Source organism: Sphaeramia orbicularis, chromosome 3 (assembly GCF_902148855.1).
Source record: "Sphaeramia orbicularis chromosome 3, fSphaOr1.1, whole genome shotgun sequence".
NCBI lineage: Eukaryota > Metazoa > Chordata > Actinopteri > Kurtiformes > Apogonidae > Sphaeramia > Sphaeramia orbicularis.
Window position 1 is genome coordinate 48585874 of NC_043959.1, and position 16210 is coordinate 48602083.

The window sequence follows — 16210 nt, forward strand, 5'->3', positions numbered from 1 at the left end:
TGAAAACGTTGACAAAACTGAGCATCGGCAGCAGAAAATTCATCGAACACAGTGGATTAGACTAATTGCAGTGAAATGCAGAGCTTCATATTTATGCATAATGCATAATGAGGATACAAGGCTGCACAACAACACATACAGAGAAAGAGCATCAAACTCATATACAGGTGTAGCATCTATGTCTCAGGATGCAGTTCATGATTACCCTAATGACATAATTAGCATTCACCAGCACCATTAACTACAAAGCGTCAACAGTATGTGGCAAAAAAAGGAAAGAAAAAATAATCTGACTCCTGCAAGGCAGTTACTGTCATGGTAAATTCAGAGATTAATAGTTTGTGTTTACTGAGCCATGTATCTTTGCATGAATGACGCGATGATTATCAGCGTTTCGTAGCAACACACAGAGCATAGTAAATTGAATGCACACTATTCTGATTTGATAGATGAATGATATATTGCATGCATGTATTATGTATATGCATATGTATGTGTATTTATGTGCTCAATCTTCACGTATCAGACTTCTCCCATGGGTTTTTATTCAGAAACACAGGAGGTTTTTCATTCTTAAAGTCCAATTTGCTTAAACAAATGCTCTCACACTCATGAATTCTTATGTAAATTAAGCATCAACACCACAGGGCTTCTTTTGCATCAGAACATGTAATTTTCTTAAGACAAGTTGATATGTTAAGACAGGGAGCTTCTGAATAAAAATAAACTCAATAATTAGTTTCTATTGTGAAATTCTGACAGAATGACAAATTGTGTCATAAAAAGGTCACTGAAATCAGCGTGCTTGGTGTAAAGACCCACGATACTGGAGAATACCGTCATTCAGTAAGAGCACAGTAATATCCCTAATACTGTTGGTGTGGAGAGAAGGACAGGTGACTGAAAAAATGGATACCAAACACACATCTTACCTCATAATTTGGAGGAATTCTGGCACCAAACCCCAAAGCTGAAAATCTTTTGTCACTGAAATGATAAGTAAATGAATCAGTCATATATTGCAGTTTAATCTATAAGAGTTTCTGACAGGCATATGAAAAATATCGATGCTTATGCATCTGTTCACATTTCCAAGGGCAAACCCCCTGCTTGTTTGCATTTCATAAATGTTAAAAGCCTGAATTACAAATTGAAATCTGTCCTATGGTCCCTGCAGGCAGCATTTGCACCTGTTTGAAGAGCCTCTAACGGTCTTTATTGTCCATATTTTTCATTATATAATTTGTGAATAAATATTATTGTAAAAGGCTCTGCTCCTACAGACTGTGTGAACTCCTTCTAGTAGGTTAGTGTGTACATTATGATACAATATAGATCCAGATTTACTGATTAGGGAAATTATTTTTTAAAGCAAGAGTGACCACTTCAGTGAGTGATCTACCAACAATGTGCAAATGTATGAATGCAGCCTAATTATATCAATGAACACAAAAGCAATCTACCAAGTGCAGCACAAATTATTGTAGACAAACAAGTGGAGCTAATGATAATGTGGGTATTTTTCAACACAGGAGCACTTTGTTACTTGAACTTGGAAAAGTAAGATATAAATTTAGGTTTTACATGTGTCTGTCTTGGGAAAATGCATGGCATCACAGACTGGGAGATGTTTCTGCCCTAGACTTAGAAGTGTTAGTAGATGAACCTCAATTAAATACTGAGAAAAAGTTGGAACAGCAGTGTGGTGAAGGTGAAGGCAGTGGGTTAAAGGTGTGCTACACAGATGAAATAGTAAAGACATAGCATAATCACATTTGTCAACCCCCCCAGTCTGAATTTTGACCCCCACAATCTACTATACCTGTTGACCTACAGTTTATTTATTTTATAGGGTTAGTAGACTTATGTTTTTTCCAACAACCATCAGACATATGGAGGAAAACTCTATACACTCACTGTACTCCGGAAAAAAGTTACCAAATCGGAACATCATTCAGCTGAAGGTTTCCTGTGTTTTGGGATAACATTAAGCCCTCCAACACTCATGTGAGAATCAGAGTTTACTAAACCTCTACTTGACTTCTTGGAGAGCCTCCTGGCCATTTGTAAATATTATATACCTCTGTGTTCTTCCCATTAGTGACCTCAGAACCATTGGCAACACAACAACAAAAGCCACGAAACAATGAAAACATTCAGAGGCAAAAAAAATGAAAGATTTTAAGAAGTTTTGTTGTATTGTGTGACTCCTTCTAGGTGAAGTCTTGGGTCATTTTTGATTTTCTCCAGTGGATTAAGAGAAACATGTTTTGGCATTTAATATGTCTCAGTCATTCTACTGTGGAGAAAAGTGTAGAAAATTCTCTCCCTTCTACCACTCTCGTATTGTATTCTTTTGTTTTTAATGTATTCTTCTGTACAGCACTTTGGTCCACAGTGGTTATTTAAAGTGCTTTACAAATAAAGTGGGGAGAGAGAGAGAGAGAGAGAGAGAGAGAGAGAGAGAGAGAGAGAGAGAGAGAGAGAGAGAGAGAGAGAGAGAGAGAGAGAGAGAGAGAGAGAGAGAGAGAGAGAGAGAGAGAGAGAGAGAGAGAGAGAGAGAGAGAGAGAGAGAGAGAGAGAGAGAGAGAGAGAGAGAGAGAGAGAGAGAGAGAGAGATTAATTGTTAATCCTCCCCATGTAAGTTGCTTTGGAAAAAAAAAAAAAAAACGCCTGCCAAATGCATAAATGTAAATATAATGTTTCTTTTGTCAAACTCCACCATGTGCAGCTAATTTCACCATATGAAATGGAGAACAGTTAAGGCACATGTTTTTGGAATTACATAACAGTAAAATTATCCACCAAAAAGCTTAGTTCAAGTAATATGAATACTCCACCCCAACATTGTAATGTGAAAAGGAAACTCTTTAAAAATACATGCAACTAGAAAGTAGTTAAAAAGTGCAAACCTCCTCACAACAACATAGGAGACTCAGCAAATTTGCTACGGAATCACTGTCTACCAGACTTATATTTAATGGCAATGGCTACTGCCACAGTACTGTGGCAAGAAATATCAGTTTTTCTATTGTCACATAGCCAATCAAATGTTAGCATTTGTACTAGAGCCAATCATGGATACTGTTACATGAACTCATTATCCTCTTGTTGCCACAGTACTGTGGTGATATACGGTGCATACTTCAGTGCATTCTTTTGTGCATTTTGCTACCACAGTACTGTGACAACTGATGGAAGAAATGACAAATTTGTGATGGTATATAGTACAGAATAGGAATTATTGTTGTAAATGCTCTATATGTTATTTTATGGTGATTTTTGCTCAGTCAGTGAGATTGAGGCTGGAGAAGGTGGGCGGAGCTACATGTTAGATGCATCAGTGTGCCGTGTTACTTCTCAGTTCTGTGTCACTAAAGTGTATTGAGAGCTTTGCTCCGAATTCTGCACTCTGAACGTTGTCCCAGTGGCTAATTTATATCAATGGTGGATTTACAAACTGGTGTGCTCAGGACTGTGTCCTCCCATTTGAAAATCTGCAGAAAAAATGGTTGCTTAGACTAGGAATCGCAGTCCGATTTTCCACATTGAAGTCCGAAGCATTAACTATTGAGCTAATTCTCTGCTGTTCTTAAATCTGACCTATTTGCTATCTGATTGCCAGCTTTATTGCTACTGTACTGTGGCAGCAGGGTGACAGGTTACCAGTCTACACATGATATGAGGGCGCTGGTTGGCTCTGTGGCAATAGACAAACTGATATTTCATGCCACAGTACTGTGTCAATAGTCACTTTGATATAGGCATTCCAGAAATATATTTAATTTTGAAAGACAATAGCCCAATGATATCGCCATTAAAATATGAAAGAAATGTATGTACTGTGATGTTGACAGTTGACCTTTCAAGGCAGTAGATCTTGATATCATGACCCCCAAATTTGTGATTTTGATGCATTCATGGCATTTCACTGTATTTTTTTTTATTGTATAATGAAGCCTTTATGCACTGTAGGTTTGTGACTTATTGTACCATCAAAAGCACATAGAATATTTTAATTTCATCCTGTAAAATGATGACTTTGCCATAGTTTGTTTGGCCTCTTAAGATGATAAAACATAAAACAAATTGCAATGTATGTAAAGCAGACATTATAAAGTAGATATGTCAACAACTTTCAGAATATGCCATTTTCAAAATAACATAGCACATTAATTATTATATTGTTAGTTAACAAGAATGGTACACATGGTTGATAAATATTGTCTCTCCACAGCCCACTGTAGCCCTGCTACAAGCAAAAAATGTTAAACAAATGGTGCCAGGCACAACAAACCCCGCCCCTCACATTTATTGTAGTTTTATTTTGGCAAAGATCCAGCTGATGTCATCATGTCTATGCATGTGCTGATGTCAGCATATCAACTGCCTCTATGTATGTGCCAAGTTTGAAGTACATTGAAACAAAATTGATGTTTTTTTTATAGACATCAGAAATTTAACCCATTATAAGTAAATGGGAGAAAAAAAAGACTTAAAAAATTCATAAAAAATTGGAACTTTGACCTACTTTTCCCAAATTGTAATGACATCTATTCTTGGTCACTGGCAATCTATAAACCTAATTTGGTATGAATTCAACCAATAGTTTTGCTGCTACAGACATTTGAAATTGTGCCTATTATAAGTAAATGGGGGGAAAAAAAAGATTTTAAAAATTCATAAAAAATTTGAACTTTGACCCACTTTTCCCAAAATGTAATCGAATCTTTTCTGGGTCACTGGCAATCTATAAACTCAATTTGGTATGAATTCAACCAATGGTTTTGCTGCTAGAGTGTTAACAAAGAAACAAAGAAAGAAAGAAACAAACAAACAAACCAAACCAAAAACAATACACCTTGCCTCCCTTTTGGGGGGCGGGGTAATAACTTGCCACCTAGTGATGATTTGATGATGAAGGATGATGGTACATGACCTTAGGGGGGGATTAAAACCAAGTTCATCATTAATCTGGTTCATCTCCTTCAAAATATGTGTGTTGAAAATTATAATCAAATTAAATAAATATTGTATCTTTGCACATTTTTCATGACCTCAACCTTTGAACCCGAACAACTCACAGTGAACTTTGTGTATTGTTCTGTCATCAGGAACTCACACCAAAAACCAGGACAGTTCTGGTCTGAACATGATGTAAATTCAAAAGACCAGCCACAAATATACAATCCACTATATCCATAATATTTAAACTTTAAACATTTAACATCAAGCATCTGTGACAACACAACATTGTTACCTCCTGTCTAATATAGTGTAGGTCCTGCTTCTGTTGTCAAAAACAGCTCTGACCAAAGGATTCCACACCCCTAGATGTGTGCCGTGGAATTTGGCACCAAGACGTTAGCAGCAGATCCTATAAGTCTTGTAAGCCACGGCGTGGGGCCTCTATGGATCAGATGTATTTGCCCAGCACATCCCACAGATGCTCAGTTGAGTTGAGATCCAGTTGTCCTGAATTAGCTCACTTTTGTTAGGGTACTATCAATTACAGACCGCATTTTTGGTGATGCTCTGACCCAGTTATTTGGATATCATAGTCACTCAGATCCCTACACTTGCCTTTTTTGTTGCTTCCAACACAACAGACACTGCAAAAATCAAAATCTTACCTGGTGTATTTTTCTCATTTCTAGTCAAAATATCTCATCACACTTAAAATAAGACATAATCACGTAAAGAGTAACTTGTAAGTGAGATATAAGAACTTATTTCCAAACAATAGATCTTGAAAATCTTATTTCAAGAAATCTTACCAAGATTTTTTTTTGCTTGAATTAAGCAAAAAAAATCTTGAATTAAGCAAAAAAGAAAAAATCCACAAATGGAACAAGTGAAAATAATATTGGTAAGATTTCCTGAAATAAGATTTTCAAGATCTACTGTCAAAAAATAAGTTCCTATATCTGACTGAAAAGTTACTCTTTAGGTGATTATGTCTTATTTTAAGTGTGATGACATATTTTGACTGAAAATGAGAAAAATACACCTGGTAAAATTTTGATTTTTGCAGTGCAGTATGTTTTAATGGCAAAATAAGGCAAAATACGCAAGAGTCAGCATGAGAATGTGTGCAGTGTAATCACTCTGAAGGAACCACACACATTTGTTTAATCTCGATTTTTAAATATTGGCAATATTTGTGCATAATATCACATACGTTGCTGACATATTGACTGTATACAAACTGCACAGACACATAATACTTTGTGTTCACTGTATTAGACTCTGAATTTTAAGATAAGAAGCAGAGCTGTCAACACTTGCTTTCTATCACATCAGTGACTGTTTGCCTACAGACAGCTTTCTCTAATGGTCGTCTCTCTTATCAGGACATTTATTTAACTGTATTTAAAGCCTTTTGTGACTGACAAAAAAAAAAATTACAATTTCTCAAACTTAGTGCAATCACAAACAACATCTTCAGCTTAACAGGATCTCAGTTTTCGGGGCACAAACGTTTGGACTGATGATGCGTTTAATTGCTTTCCTCTGGACAGGGTGATGGTGCATTGATGGGTACATAGCAAAATTCACAGTGTTAATAAGTGTTGATTCATTTGCTGTGTTGACAAGTGTTGATTGGAAAGTTGTTTGTCCACTCATAGAGCTAATATGACTTTGAGGCAGCTATTCAGCGATATCAAGTGTTTAATTAACTCTGATGGGCATGGATGTATCCATACTGGCAGAGTGGTGATGTTAACACTCAGACTTTCAGTAAACTTCACTTTGGCAACTTAATACTGAATTATTAGTAATATTTTTAATTAATGGAATAACTGCTTAGGCACAAGAGGAGAAATGGGGGTTACGTATTTATTTATTTTTATTTTTATTTTTTATACCTGGTCATCACTTGAACATTTAGAGCATTTCTAAAACAACTTGCTGGCTCTTGAGAATGGGAGATACACATACAAAGACATTGTTTTGCTCAGATACAAAGATATTGCTGAATACAATTTTACAGCCCCATTTAGTGAATGTTTGGTTCATTATCCTCTGATATAATAAAGAGAATATTAACAAATGAGCCCATCATGCTCTGGTTAAGGTACAAACTCAGCACAGCCCCAATTTTCCAAACAAATTTATACATTTCATGATGAAAAGAATCTGCAGATAGCATCAAATAGCATAAAAGATGTCTTTGCTGTATACTCACCCCCAACATTTTTTCAATAGATTTTCAGCTAATTTATCTACTGAATACGGGTTTTACTCCCACTGCTGTGACCTTTTAAACACACAAAGGCGTATTGTGGCATGCAAACTAAAACCAAAATCAGATTATGCTTTTGGTATTCTATTGGTGCACTTTTGCTAGCCTGCAACAATGTCGAGAAACATATTATGTAATAAATATATTTTAATGGGGAAGTATTTATTTAAGTGAAATGAGTTTTACACAGATACAGTCCTGTTAACTAAGAAGACAAAACTACCCTATTCATCATCTCTACTTCTTGCTATACCTCTTTCATAAATCTGACCTTGTTGCTTTAATGAAATGATTTCTATGCCCAACTCACTCAAGGTCTTAAAAGATCTTTTAATCTGTAAAGGCATACGACACATTGCCTTCAACCCAGTGAAGTCACATTGATTTTGTGAATTTTCCTCCAGTGTATGTGGCGGTTCTTGTTTTTTTCATTTTTTCAGCACATGTGAGGAGCTATGCAGAGATGTGCCCGGTATAATAGCCCTCTCTGCAAGGTAAACGAGCCTCTGCCCACACAGACAAAAGCTTGTCAGCTGCACTCCGTACTCCTCTGCAAGAACTCAAAAATCCCACATCACCTATATTCCACTAAAGGCTAAAAGGTTTGTGTGCCCACGTTTTACACCTCAATCACAACTCTAAAGGGAAGGGCTGCCTACATTTGCAACCACAGACGTGATTGCATATATGAAACTCATGTAAAAAAAAAAAAAAAAAAGGAAAAAAAAAAGCACTAAATCTATATAAATGAGATGCAAATTTTCAGGAAGATTTTCAGTGTCTCCAGCGCTATCTCTTGGATACTATAATTAGGCACCCAGTGCTCCCCTGATATTCAATAGGAAGATCTGCATAAATCAGGAGTCATAGTGTTAATCCTCATCTGGCTTATTTTTGACACATCAGAAGGTCTTTCTCCAAAACATGTCTTTTTTTAACAATAGTTTGCGATTAATTAACATTAACTTGTGAGCCTGTCTTCGATGACTATAGTTATTTGGACATGTTTATATTAAGTGCTACATGTACAAATCAGTTATTCAACTGGAGCTTTATCCAAGTCACTATTTGTGTTAACAACCATGTTAATTCTTTCAACTACATGTGGCTTTTCCAGTTGCTTTCAGTGTTTAATGATTCCCCAAACTATCTTCACTCTGTCTTTGCCTCTGATTATTAAACACCATGCTGTTATTTCTCTAGCCGTAATGGTTTTGAAGTGCCTGCTGCCCTGGTGTTAGCCCCTACCACGGTGTGTGTCCATCTTTAGTTCAGGGTGTAATGAGCCCAAGCAAGCTAAGACGAAGGGGTCAGTGGTTGCAACGGATGCTGAGAGGAAACCGAGTTAACCACAAGAGAAAGCACATTGAGCCACCACTGTGAGCAAAGAGGCTGTGAAGTACATGCAAAGTAGTTAGAAATGCCCTTACAACCACTACCAAGCACTACACACTGATAGTGCTGCCCAGAAAGCTTTCGCAAAAAAGTGTGTGAACTGCAACGCACGTGTACTTTTTAATAATAATTCCTAAACTAGAGCCTCTGAAGGAGTATTTTCAATAAAATCACCAGAAAAGATACAGTAGGCCAGGATTCTGCAATCCATAATCTCACTGCATAATTATTGCTTTACCCCTAAATGCTCTTTTTAGCCATATATCCTAGATACATACATTATTATTTAATGATTTTATGGTCAGGTTTAGAAACTGAAAGTGCATTTAGAAACTTAACCTTTGTTAAAGATATCATCTTTTGGTTTAATCTAGAATCTGTTTTAAGGAACCAGCCATGAATACTTCAGAAAAATGCAAAGAAATGCCAAAAAGTGTCAGCAACCAAAATGATGTCTCACCAGGATATAAATGCCTGTGGCTGACATAAAGGTCAACATGTCATCTTTGTGATTGATGACATGTAGAAGAGAGAATATTAATAAATACTTTGTACACAGGCTCAGCCACATGACCTGACAGCATATGAAGCAGCCTGTCCTTGACTGTTGCTCTCAAGCAGTAACTTGTGCCCCAGATCAGCCTCATGCATAAATAATATCACAGAGGCCAAATTTGCCTGCTCTAATTTTCCAGGTACAAAATGTTTCTCATGCATTACTTAGCACTGGGTTTAATACAGATTAAAATTAATCTACCGTAGTCTAAATGATGTGGACAAAAATGAAGCTGTGCTATGAATAAAGACAGCTATAGTATATAAACCCAGTGAATTAATTAATGAGCAGTGGGGAATGGTAATAGGGAGAATCTGTAGAAAGAACTCCGCAAAAACTCCCAGGGAGCCTTGTAATATATTCCTCACCATAATGTTCAATGCATCAAGACAAAATGTATGAAATCTAACATCTTTTCCCACATTTAAACAAAATAAATAGCAAAATAACTTCCACAACACTAAAAATTAGTCACATTAGCAGGATATACTAACTCTCAAGTAATTTATATTAACTAATACAATACAAATGAATATATACAACATTAAAACATTATAAATATGATATATTCAATCTAAACTGCATACTTTTCTTCTAATCTACTCAACAGTGTTCTACAATGACATCGGGTCTCTTATGTTGTTTTTTTTTTTTCATTGTAAATTGTCCATTGTTTGTCTTCATTTAATGACTGTTGGCTCTCTAATATTTACGTCTTTCCTTTCCCAAGAAGCCAGGTCTGCTCTGATTGGTCAACTCAACAAAATGATTCAAAACAGTGGACCTCCTTTCTTGTAAGTGGGCGTGGTCAGAAGGGTCAATGTATGAATATATTGTAGAAAAGTGGGCAAATAAAACAATAATGCTCTAATCATGTAGAATCATGTTTTTATTAGATCATTTGCTTTGTTTTCCTCCTTTATAGGAGATTTGTGATGCCAGAGCTCACAAGAGTGTACTGCTGTGATAGAGATCTGTATGACTAAAATGTCATTTTAATGTCAGGATGTTGAGAAGATTCATGGCTTGTGAAAAATGGGTCCAATATTTACTTGAGTGAAAGAATGAGTCATAAACTGTAATCATGAAATGGGACTGGATCTCCCGCTAGTTTACTAAAAGGGAGATACTGACGAAATTAATGTGATATAGAAACAGGAAACCACTCTCCAGTACACTGTCTTGTTTCTGAAGCAAATTAGTATATGTGAAGGATGAATCATCAGCATCCAGGAAGTGAAAAACTCTGATACACCAGCAAAAATAACTAAAAAACTACGTATTTGTTACAGCTGGGTGAGACACTATCATATACAGGGTGGGGAAGCAAAATTTACAATGAACATTTAGTTGTTTTTTCTCAGCAGGCACTACGTCAGTTGTTTTGAAACCAAACATATATTGATGTCATAATCATACCTAACACTATTATCCATACCTTTTCAGAAACTTTTGCCCATATGAGTAATCAGGAAAGCAAACGTCAAAGAGTGTGTGATTTGCTGAATGCACTCGTCACACCAAAGGAGATTTCAAAAATAGCTGGAGTGTCCATAAAGACTGTTTATAATGGAAAGAAGAGAATGACTATGAGCAAAACTATTACAAGAAAGTCTGGAAGTGGAGGAAGCAACAAAAAAACGTACCGAAGCTTTTATTAAAGCTCTCAAATCCAAAATCCTAAAGGATCCAACCAAATCCATGAGAAAAACGGCAATTGAGCTTGAGGGAGACAACAAGACCGTTAGAAATGCAGTAAAATATGATCTGAAGTTAAAATCTTACACAAGAACACCAAAACACTTGTTGACAACAGCAACAAATCCAACTTTAGCAATTTTTGGGAATCATGTTTATGGCCGCCTTCTAGCCCAGATCTAAACCCTCTGGATTATGCTATTTGGGGTGTTTTAGAACATGCTACCAATAGAACATCACACAGCAATGTCAACTTTCTTAAAGATACTATTAAAGAAGAATGGGAGAAGTTGTCACCCGAATATTTGAGGAACACTTGCGCAAGTTTCAGGAAGCGTGTGAAGGCAGTTATTGAGAAAGAAGGAGGACACATAGAATAAAAACATATTCTATTATGTAAATTTTCTTGTGGCAAATAAATTCTCATGACTTTCAATAAATTAATTGGTCATACACTGTCTTTCAATCCCTGCCTCAAAATATTGTAAATTTTGCTTCCCCACCCTGTATAACGTGTAGTGACAAACATCTGATAAAAAACACTTGAACATTTATTTTGATTTCATGGGGACTTTAAATGGAAAGGGGGTTGTGGTCACTGCAGGTACCACATTTTGAGAAATTGCTGTCGGGCAAAGTTTACCAGCAGTTGCCTGTTCACAAGCTAAGCCTCTGATAGCAGGGCGGGGGGCTTGGAGTAAATATTTCATCAATTCTACAACAAATGGGCAAGCAGAAGTATAATAACCTGCAGGATTTTTTGGTACTCTGCTGTTTCCATTATAGTCTTTTTGCTGGTGTTCAAATGGAGAGGCTAGTTTCAGTGTGAGAGCCCTGTAAGGAACAGTCGGCAGCTTTGTTTTACCACTGGAGACACTGATGGACCCTGTAGGCATCAAAGAGCCTTTTACTGAGAAACAAAAAAAAAAAAGTGACAAACCTATCATAGTCTTGACAGATCTCCCCCACTGCTATGAGAGCCTTCAGGTACTCGTTGGGCTGGTATGGGTTGATGTAGTGCAACGAGCAGCTGTTCCTGGGGTCTCCATTGGAGGCTGTGAAGTCAATGGCAACCTGGGAGAAAGAAATACAAAGTGAGCAACATTAATGGAAGTTAATCAGTGTATCAACAAAGCTCTTTCACTTGGCTACTTATCACACGACGAATCACTCTGTGTTAGCAAATCTGAAAATGCATAATAGGAGTATAAATTATGTGTTCAGAGATAAGAACATGCACTTTTTTTTACACCCACGTAGACTGCGGCGCCCATGCAATGTACAGTAGATCCAAGCAGCTAGCTATATTCCAACAAAGAGGAACTGCGTCAACCACAGCAGTCCTCATCATTAATATTCATTGCTTCAGTAATCCAGTTGCAGAGTGAGATGTAACTCTACAAGGGGCACACCAAAGGGCAAGGGTTGAAATAGGTTTATATTTATTCCACGAAGTCGCCTACAACGAGAAAAATGACTGTGTACATGATAGAAAACAACGGGGGATGTTTCAAGGATAAAACAATCCATGACACCGTATAACCTTTCCTGGATGTAACATGGCAACAGACAGGCTAAAAAGCAAACAAAATTAATTTAATATATACGTAAATAATGTGCAAAGACTATTAAAGCATTGTATAATCTACACAACAGCAATCAGCCACAGTGAGTGCTACAACGAACGGAATAACATTAAAGCGTCACTAAACACAAACTGCTCAATTTACCGTAAAGTGAATCTGGCATCCACCCATGATGTAATCTAAGAAGGAGTACACTCTGTGGAGCTGCAAGGAAAAGGCAAAGGCTCAGACAGGATGTTTGGGTAAATATTATACTTCAGCTTTAATACTCAGCTGTTATGTGGCGTCCAAAGCATCTGATGATTAAAGATGTATAAACCAAACAAATCTGCTGCCTGCCAAAGGTAGCCTTAAAAAAAAAAAAATACACACAAAAAAAAAAAACAAATACCCTGATGTACTGTAGGAGCAGTATAGAACTAAAAATAGTCAAGTTGTTAATGGACATAATTTTCTGCACATTGGAAGTCATTAACCATCTTAATTCAACTGTCTCCGGGTGAATATTATCATTCATTATTGTCAATTATTCTGATAAGCATGACAGATTCAAGCAGCAGATTCCTACCTTGAGGTCACTGAGTATGACAACTCCTGAATTTTTATAGTTTCTCTTCTTCTGTTTGTACTTGGGATTCACACAATCCCACGTTACCTTAAAACAAAGAGGAGAGAGGAGAAAATGCCTTAAAGTGTCTGAACAGCGACATCACATCTTTGCAGTGTGGTTTTAAGCACCATGACTGTGGTGGATTTCAGCAGAGTAACATGAGAGGCATTTTGGAAATGGATGAAACACTCATATGTCTCTCCTCCGCTTTGCACCGCCTCTCGTTCACTGACCTTATTTCCACTGGAAATTTTCTGCATTTCCCTGAAAGTGGCGTAGAACTCGCCGATGAAGTCGTGCTTCCCCCTGGAGTCATAATCCCACACTAGGCACTGTGACACACATACACCACTGTTTACTACTCCACCTACATATGCAGGAATGTACTGATAAATACACTGTTTTTTCCATTAACCTCCATATGTAAGTACGATACATTTTCATTGTCTAGTTCTGTTGCTTGATCCAGGCTGAATTAAACAGATCATATTGATTTTGAATCACTGACACTCTTTTCGTGCTGATAGCCTGGTGTCTATTTCCCAAAGGTCCCTTTACCTTGAGCTTACGGTCTTCATCGCAGCTGCACAGGGATATCAGAGACACTTTGAAAGGCTCCCACACAGGATTTAGGTTATTTTTAATCACCTGGGAAAGTAGGGGGACATAACATATAAAGCAACGTGGCAGAGATGGAACACACGATTAAAGGTGGTTTAAAACTGAACAAAGAATGAGGAGAATTCACCTCAGTTCTGTGTACAAGCTGCTCTGTTTCATCGTCATTGATTCTGTATATTTCCAAAAATGGATCTGACTTACTGAAGAGATCCTGTAAAAGACAATGAAGACATGAGATCATAGGCTTTGAATAAAGGGATGCAAAATAAGATCACTGGAAAAGACTAGAAATGTATTAAATTAGGGCTTTTTTCTGGTAACATGAGGTGATCTACCTATTTCTGTTCTACCTAAAACAGGAAATCACCACTAAAAACTCTGGTATTTCAATAGAAGTCCTCTGGATGTTCAGTATGAGCAGACAATTCATCCAACTCACTGTTAACATCATTTTCATTGCTGATTGCTGAGGTGACAGCTAATTGTGTCTTTGATTAAAGGTCAGACAAATCTCGATCTCTAACTACTATTCAATGATTGACCCTTTTCTTGAGCGATTAGCCTTGTTGAACTACCATTTCCTCATGTGCAGTTCTCTATATCTATAGCCTTTTAGTCTCTTTCAGCACAAACTTTATTGGCTTCTCTGAATGACATCTCAGCTCACAAGCAGACAATTTAAGCTTTCCAGATGCAAAACATCTAAAATAGCCCCAGAATTCGGTCGTTATTAAAGTCATGCATTCACATTACGTCAACAGCCCCATCAGTGTTAGCAAATGCTCTGTCAAATTGAAATCGTGCAAAGGATTTTATAGCTTTTACGGTTATTTGCGATGGACTTAAATCTTCCCCTGAGCCTCAAATATAGACATCTGAGAGCTGAGTAACACTGATTGTTTGGGTCGATTGATTCTTCAGGGAGAAAAACAAATGATTAGCAAGTGTTTGTGTACTTGTGTGTTAGTGAGGGGGCTTTGTGTACACCAAATCAGACAGTTAATGCTACATTTCCTACCACATTAACCAGATACACCTCCTGAGGGATGGGAGCAAAAAGAGATGTTGCATCCCCTTTATGTTGTCATGACAACAACTAGCCAGTGGCATCAGCAGGATGGACTGATCACACACTCATGTCAAAATTAAATCTCAGGCTGGCAAAAACAGCGAATATTAATCATTTCCAGTTACCACAGTCATTGTCTCTGTCATATCATGGTTGATCCTTCTGTTCACCATCAGCTTTTCTCTGATCCTTCAATATTTACCACAGGTTAAGGTGATGTGACTGATATGCTGCTAATTAGAAATACGTTTCTTCTTGAGCTGATAAACTGTTACACCTTAAGAAGACAATATGACAATATGAGTGAATAATGCAGCCAGTGTCTTAAAACAGAAATCTTAAATGATATCAAACACAGCAGCTTACACCTTGTGTTGCCTGACCTATAATCAAACACTATTATTCTCTATTCAACATCCTTTCCATGAATAGGCTGCTCAAAGCTGCTCTAATTTGTAATATATTATAGCTGAGACCTTCACAATTTTGGAGATCTATCTTCAAGTCTCAAAGCAAGGGTCAGGTGATTATACAAACACTGAAATAGGTCCTGTCTGTTAGAATCAGTCTCTAATACTACTGGTCAGCATCGATGGGTAGAGAAAAACATTTATATAGAATACTATAGAGTAATTTGTTCAACAGTCACAATTTTAATTACAAGACAAAAAACAGATTCTAAAAATCATCAGAGGATTGATTTAAAGCCTGTGTTATTTTTCTGTCAAATGTGAAGGAATGACTAATTTCTCATAAGCCTCTTATTTAGGACAAAGTGTAAAAACGTATCTGCCTGTCCAGACACAACACAGAGGATGGAGTGACAATGGGCAGTCAAGTCGTATATTGGATTAAATGGCAAATTTACATTGTTGCTCAAACATAATCTTTTTCACCATCTTTTTTCATTTCATGCTGTGTGAAAATAGAGCATGGAAAACTACCTTAAGAGGCTTATTTGCAACAAAATAAACTTCATAAACTGTGTGAAAAAACATTTAGCTATGGAAATTTAATCTGCATTTACTAGTTTACACTTAATGCTGTGACAAATAAAAGTTCAAGGAGAAATTGGGTGTTCATCCTTTCTGCCAGAGAATATTTCACACTGTGTTTTCTTTATATTTGTTTTTGTATTTAGTTATTTAGTTACAGGACGGTGTGTATTGGCATTAGTTGCAAAGAACAAGATGTGTGCACCAGATTTAGCAGAAAAGCTAATTTCCAAATGTTGTCCGGGACAAACGACCAACATAATAAAACATCACATGGATTATGAAGTACTAATATACTGGAAGAAAAACATTGAACAATGACAGATATAGAAAAATATGCTCAGGCTGAATGGTTACAGCCAAATACATAAAAGGGGCTTACATTCAAAAGTACAATGACATTTTCCCAGAATACGAATAAAATATTAGGGATG

The 16210-nt window shown here is 36.8% G+C and overlaps 1 protein-coding gene across 4 annotated transcripts in view; it reads right to left on the bottom strand.

The window, feature by feature from the left end:
• cpne7 (copine VII) overlaps positions 1 to 16210 on the bottom strand; it is a 43346-nt gene that overhangs the window by 11925 nt on the left and 15211 nt on the right. For all 4 annotated transcript variants that reach the window (XM_030125767.1, XM_030125739.1, XM_030125758.1 and 1 more), the window contains exons 7-13: positions 13840 to 13923; positions 13650 to 13739; positions 13325 to 13423; positions 13050 to 13136; positions 12626 to 12685; positions 11836 to 11969; positions 933 to 987 (exon numbers count right to left, since the gene is read on the bottom strand). In XM_030125767.1, coding sequence (XP_029981627.1) covers positions 933 to 987; positions 11836 to 11969; positions 12626 to 12685; positions 13050 to 13136; positions 13325 to 13423; positions 13650 to 13739; positions 13840 to 13923 — 609 coding nt within the window. The remainder of the gene's footprint in view (positions 1 to 932; positions 988 to 11835; positions 11970 to 12625; positions 12686 to 13049; positions 13137 to 13324; positions 13424 to 13649; positions 13740 to 13839; positions 13924 to 16210) is intronic.